The 6852-nt window shown below is 51.2% G+C and overlaps 1 protein-coding gene across 1 annotated transcript; it reads left to right on the top strand.

Annotated features, from left to right (window-relative positions):
* The first annotated feature begins 2198 nt into the window (after positions 1-2198).
* On the top strand, positions 2199-3314 carry LOC145326606 (uncharacterized). Its single transcript, XM_080169980.1, has one exon. The coding sequence runs from the start codon at positions 2199-2201 to the stop codon at positions 3312-3314; it is 1116 nt and encodes a 371-aa protein (XP_080026106.1).
* The last annotated feature ends 3538 nt before the right edge of the window (positions 3315-6852 follow it).

The raw sequence follows: 6852 nt of genomic DNA, 5'->3' as shown, positions 1-6852 counted from the left end.
AACGTGCGCAAGAGGAACCAGGAGAAGAACGCCAGCGGCAATGGACGCGGCAGGCAGCAGCAAGACCGTGTCCGCAACGCCGTGCGAGAGATGCGTGCCAATGATCCTGGAGACAACGACAGTGGCGTAGGTGATGATGACCAAGCACAGTACTATGGAGATGTCAACTGCCTGGAAGCAGTTGGCCACCAAAGCAAGACTTCAAAAAATGGCAGAGAGGGCTCCCGTCGGTAGGGCGGAGTTCCTCAGCAGCTGTAGACCCTACCACCCTCAATCAGATGCAAGGACGACAAGGCGCCCGGGCCATGGTCAAGATCAGCCTGCGTGCAAATGGACCGACTGTGCGGACCTACGGTCTCATTGATACCGGTAATAAATTGCACGAAGGAGTCGCCGTAAATGAGGAGTTAGCCCGGAAGTTACAGCTGCCGATCGTTCCTTGCGATTTAACAGTAGGAACAGCGGCGAATGGCGGAGATATGGACGTCATCGGCCGTGTTTACAACATCAGCGTCATCTTGGGAGATGACTGTCCTAGCTACATCCGAGAAGCCTTGGTTATACCTGAGCTTCGCACCCCCATCAACCTTGGGTGCAAGTGCCTTAAATGTTTGTAAACCAACTGTTAAAGAATTATGTAAAACAGAAGATAATTTTGCGAATGGTAATGTGCACCATTCATGTGAGTTTTTAGCACTTAAACCGGATTCCGTCGAGTCATATGTTGCACAACTTTCTTTTAAGCACAAAGCCAAAGTAGATTTTGAGCGCAAAAAACGTTTGGACTTGTAATGTCAAGGGACCGCTTCGTAATTCCCAAGGGCCGGCCGTTCTTTTGAAAACCGTCGCAGTAGGTAAGCGGCCGCGTCCCGTTCGTTTGTCCGTCCAAGCGACTAGGATTCTCGCAGCAGAGTCAGTGTCTGTCTTGAATTTTCTTCCTAGTCGAGAACTCCGACCGCAAATGACTGTCATGGTAGAAGAGACCGTTTTAGATGATAGTCCAGTGCGTGTGCTGGAAGGCGTATACAGAGCCCAACAAAATGGGATTGTCCGCATACCTGTTGTGAACCTTCAGGAGCAGCCGTGTGTCGCATCGGCCGGATGCGTGTTCACCGCCGAGATTTGTGAGGATAGCAGTATGGTGATCAACACCGACAGTTTGGTGTTGAGAGAGCCCCACGAGTATATACAGTCTATGTCCAAGACCAACGTGAGCGACCCCAGCAAGCCTATGACGAAGTAGCAGATGGAGAACCCATGTCAAGGAAGTGTGGGAGGACCTGGAGATGGAGGACAACGAACTACAGAACGAGCACCCCGATGTCAAGAAGCAGGTCAAGGAGCTTATTTATGAATACAGAGACATATTCAGTCGAGAGGCCCCTGGGCACACAGACCTGGTAACCATGAAGTTGAAGCTCAAGCCAGGAACAGAGCCCATTCGGCAGAGATATCGGGAGTTGAACCCTAAGATGTTGAAGGACCTGGAGGCGCAGATGGCCGACTGGCTCAACCAAGGGGTGATCGAGCCGAGTTCATCACCATGGGCGAGCCCCCTTGTTCCTGAACGCAAGAAAGATGGAAAGATCAGATGGGCAGTGGACTTCCGCAGGTTAAACAGCTGTCTTGAGCAAGACAGCTACCCGCTGCCGAGGATACAGACTCTATTGGACCGCGCAGGAGGGCACCGTGTGTATTCTACGTTAGATGCCACGGCTGCCTACTTCAACATCTCCATCGATCCAGCATCCAGGGAGCTGATGGCTTTTGCCACGCCAACGGGTTTGTTGAAATTCCGCCGCATGCCCTTCGGCATCAGCACAGCACCAGCGGTTTACAGCAGATTCATCAGCACCGCCATGAACCCGCTGGGGAGCGAGATAGCGCAATGCTATCTCGACAACGTAATATCATATAACCTGAGAGTTGCTGATCACGTGCCACAGATGCGACAGGTTTTTGAGGCCCACCGCAAGGCTGGAATCAAGCTGAAGGCCAAGAAGAGCAAGTTGTTCCAGAAGGAGATACAATACCTTGGCCACATGCTGAGCAAGGAAGGTATTGGGATGGTGCCTGAGTACGTGGAGCGCATCAAGAACTGGCCGCCGCCGAAGACAGTAGCCGAACTGAATAGCGTTCTCGGCTTTTACGGGTAATACAGGACTTTCATACCTGAGTACGCCGACTTGACATGTGTGATGAATGCACAGAAGAAGGCCACGAAGCTAGAGTGGACCTCAGGGATGGACGAGCAGTTCCAGCAGTTGAAGGACAAGTTCCAGAATGCACCCATCCGAGCTGTGCCTGATTTTGAAGCTGATACTCCGTTCCAACTGACAACGGACTATTCAGGACGAGCCATTAGTGCGATATTGAGTCAGGTTCAAGATGGCGCCGAAAGGTTGATCGCCGCCATGGGACGCAAGACGACTGGAGCGGAGCAGAGATATCCCTCGTGGAAGGGGGAAGCCTCCGCAGTTATTTATGGCATCAGAAAGTTTCGGACGATCTTGAGCTTCAAGCCGTTCCAAATAAATACGGATAACAGCGCCCTCAAGCAGTTGAAGTCACTGAAGAAGAACACTGGCATGATGGCCAGGTGGACAGAGGAGCTGGCTGGTTACGAGTTCCGTGTGGTTCATCGGCCGGGGAGACTCAACACCAACGCCGACTCGTTAAGCTGGCGTACCGACGCTGATATGCCAGACCCGACAGCCGAGGAAGAGGCTGAGCAGGAGGAGTATGTCGGAGCTGTGGCAGATGAGCCCGCCGACGAGCTTCCCAACAGCAGAGAACGGTATAGAGACAGAGTATACCGGCATCAGTTAGACGACCCTATTTTAGAAAAGGTTCGTAGATGGATTGGACACGACCGGCGTGCACCAGACAAGGCAACCTTACGTGGAGAGAGTAGGGACGTGCACCGGCTGGCCGAGATTTTTGACACTTTGAGGATCGCAGAAGATGGAGTTCTAGAGCAGGAGATACAGACCTTCACAGGGAAACGACGCAGGATAATGGTTCCTTTGTCCCTGAGAGAAGAGGTGTTCAATCACTCCCACAGAACGACCACTGGAGCGCACTTTGACATGCATTCCACGATATCAAAGTTTTTGAGGAATTTCTACTATGTGGGACATCAAGCAGACATCCGCCTGAGGATCGCCGTCTGTCACGACTGCGTTCAAAAGAACATCAAGGCCAACATCAAGATAGGAGCGCAGGTGCCCAAAATGGGTATCCTCTGCAGACAATCTACATGGATGTGGTGGGCAAGTTCGACACAACACCAGAAGGATACAATTTTATCCTGACGCTGCAGGACGGATGGTCGCGCTTTGTTCAAGCGTACCCCTTGAAACAGAAGACCGCTGATGAGGTCGCTACGACGATAATGGACAAGTTTATCTGCACTTTTGGATGCCCGCAGGCATTCCACAGCGACCAGGGGAAAGAGTTCTGCAACACCATCATGAAGAAGCTCTTGCAGAAACTCGGTGTCAACCACGAGCTAGGCCCCGTGGCGAACCCCCAGAGCAACCTTATAGAAAGGTGGCACCGGACCATGGAAGAGACGCTGAGAACCGTGGTCCAAGGACGAGAGACTTCATGGCCAGAGTATCTACATGGAGTTGTCCTGGCTTACAACACAAGGATCCACAGCACCACCGGCGTGACCCCCTTTCTCGCCTTCCAGGGTAGAGAAGCTACTCTACCTGCGGATTTGATTTTGCGGTTACCAAACCCCGACGATGACAGGGATATTCCCACAGCAGTGAGAAATTTATTGGATAGATACACGACCATGTATGAAGCCATGGCAAAGAGTCAAGCAAGCACCATTCGCAGAAATGCTTTGCAGTACCACAACGATCGCGAATTTAGAGTAGGCGACAAGGTTTTCTATTTGGCACCCAACCATGGTAAAGCGAAGAAGAAGATGACCAAACATTGGAGTGGACCATACTTAATTACCGAGAAGTGTGCCGACGTTTTATATAGAATCCAGACAATACCAGCGGGAGAAAAGGAGGACTTGGTTGTACATGTTGGTCGGTTAAAACCATATTACCCCCCAGCAATGACAGACGGAGACCCAACTTCTCCCCAAGAACCATTTGAAGAAGACGGAGATGAAGCAGGGGAACAAATTCTCTTGAATCCAGAAAAGCAGGCGAAGCCGCCTAATCCAAGAGTTGATTTCTCAAATGGGGATGACAGCGATGAAGAGGGAGGACCACCCAACGTACCGGGAGGAGCACCACCACCACCGCCCAACATTGACCCCCTCAACCTTCCCCTACCGGACACACCACCATCCAGATCACCAACGATGCAGCGCACACCGCGCAGAGAGCAGAGTGAGGAGAGAGGGAGGGAGAGAGATCGATCTTGCGAGCCGTCAGGTTCCAGCATCCAACGGAAAGATGCCAAGCGAACCCCCGATAGAGAGAGAAGCCCGAGAAGAGACTCGCCCCCGCAGACACCGCGCCGAGATAGAGAGCGCGAGCGAGCCACCTACACATACCCTTCCACACCCCGGGTAGAGAAGCGCGCTCTAAGCAACAATGAGGAGCCGTACGCGGACTCACCGGAAAAAGGGGAGAGGGCTAAGTCAGGAGGCAAGAAACAGAGGAGTGGGACACTCTGGCAACAGCAAGTGGAAGAGAGCAAAGAGGTGTTGGAAAGCTCGGACGAGGAAATGGACCCGCCAGCAGTGGCGACACTTGCGCGGACAATCAGAATCCCCGTCAAACGCGGAGCAAAGTTGCCTCACAAGGGTACGAGAGAAAGTGCGGGCCATGACATATACTGCCCCGCCCACACAATCCTTCCCCCTGGAAAGCAGACTTGCATCCCCCTCAAGCTACACACTCGTGTGCCCCCCGGATATTTTCTCAAGTTATTCGGCCGTTCAAGCATAGAACGGGAAGGAGTAATTCTACTAGCAGGATTAGTGGACAGCGACTACACCGGCGAGATACAAGCAGTCTTTTGGAACCTCAGTACCGAAGCAGTAGAGTTCAACAAGAATCAACGAGTTTGTCAAGCGGTGATCCTAGAGACTTGCGAGGTGGAATTTTATCATGTTGATAATCTTCCTACCACTGATCGCGGTGCTAACGGCTTCGGTAGCACCAACTAGTGAGGCTTACTCACTTGACATTATAGATTGCACAAACCCTTCTACCATCAAGAAATTCAACAAGGAAACAATATGCAGAGCCGAGGAACCTACAGAAGAAGTTCCAGTGAAGGAGCGCTACACAATTTTACAACGACCAACCCTGACTAAGGTATATGGATACTCCTGCGAAGTGAGGGTATCCTTATACCATTTTAAGTGCGGAGTTTGGGGCCATCTCAAGTTGCAGCAGGTACCCCAAACGATGAGGCACGAGGAGATTACTGCAGAAAATTGCCGCCGCATGTCACTAGTCCAGGAATATCAAATTTCTGGCTACGGTGACCCAATCAAAGTGAAACTTAACCGCCCTACCTATGTTTCGGCAACCCTAGCCGGATCCCTGAAGATGGAAGATGACAAGATCACCTGCATTGGGCAGACCATCCGCATGGGCGACACTATCCACTACAACACCCTGAAGCTAGCCGAGTACCAGATTCTACTTAAAGAAGAAACATTCCTGGTTAGCAACAACAAGGTAGAGAGTGAAACCGACCATTTATCTCTACCATGTCCATATCATAAAGGGGAGTGCATCACTGGCGCCGCGACCTTCGTGTGGAATATCAACGACAGTTCCTGCACTCTACAGATGGTCAACACCATCAACCCCCTCACCACCATGGACACCTACTTAGTGGACCACCAGCAGCAAGTTTTACTCAACACTACAGGCGCAATGAAGCTAATGCATTGCCCCTTCAATGTCCTGACCACGGACCACGACGGGATCTACCTGGGCAAGACCAGCGAACTCAGCAGACTCGCCACCATTGACCCCGGACAGATAGATGTTAACCTTCAAGCTGCAGTACACTTAAACTATTTAGCCTATAGTATGCGCCAAACCTTCAGTCAATTAGATGTAACACTACGGAAGACCATATGCGAGACCCATTACCACAGAGAGGCAGACCAACCGGTCCTGCTACATGAGCAGACCTATGGACTCTTGAAGGGAGATCTTTTGATGACCTTCCAGTGCACCAAGAGGACCCAGAAGATCAAGGATGACGTCAACTGCTATCAAGATATACCTTTAGATCCTGGTGGCTATGCAGATGCTGCAACTAAACATTATAAGTTGCATTCTACAAGGGTAACATGTTCGGCGACCTTCCCCCTAACCGTCAAGTCTAAGGAAGGCTGGGTACAATTGACCCCCGCCATCATCAAGACTCAGGCCCCCATGGAGATGACCATCGACACCCCTCTAGTTAACTGGACGGACTACAGCCATGGAGGAATCTACACGGAAAGAGAAAGAGCTGAATGGTTACACACCCTCACCTTCCCCTCCTACACCGAAGCAAGCCTGAAGGAGATCACCTACGGACTCTGCATTGGAGACGGAAATTGTAACCAACTTTCTACCAACAACCTACCCCTGTACACCCTTGATAATCTAGTGCCCGACATGGAACGCGAAATTGACTTATGGAGCAGCGTCAAGAGCTGGCTCCATGAATACGGCGATTTAATGGCATTCGCATGCCTGGTCATCCTAGGGCTGAAATTTATTACTGATCTGATATGCATCACCCTCACCTTTCTACGTGTAGGCCCTGGAGCCGCCATCGCCCTAGTTGCCCACCTTTACCTTTATAACAAGCATTCCTACCAGAAGCTTATGAGAAAGAAGAAGGCAGATACCAGAACTGAGA

Source organism: Acartia tonsa, chromosome 1 (genome assembly GCF_053477335.1).
Source record: "Acartia tonsa isolate MP-2025a chromosome 1, ASM5347733v1, whole genome shotgun sequence".
In the NCBI taxonomy this organism is placed as follows: Eukaryota; Metazoa; Arthropoda; class Copepoda; order Calanoida; family Acartiidae; genus Acartia; species Acartia tonsa.
This window is presented reverse-complemented; position numbering and strand designations above follow the sequence as displayed.

Bases quoted from the DNA above. Each gene is read 5' to 3' on its own strand.
- LOC145326606 (XM_080169980.1), top strand. From the start codon at position 2,199: ATGAATGCACAGAAGAAGGCCACGAAGCTAGAGTGGACCTCAGGGATG.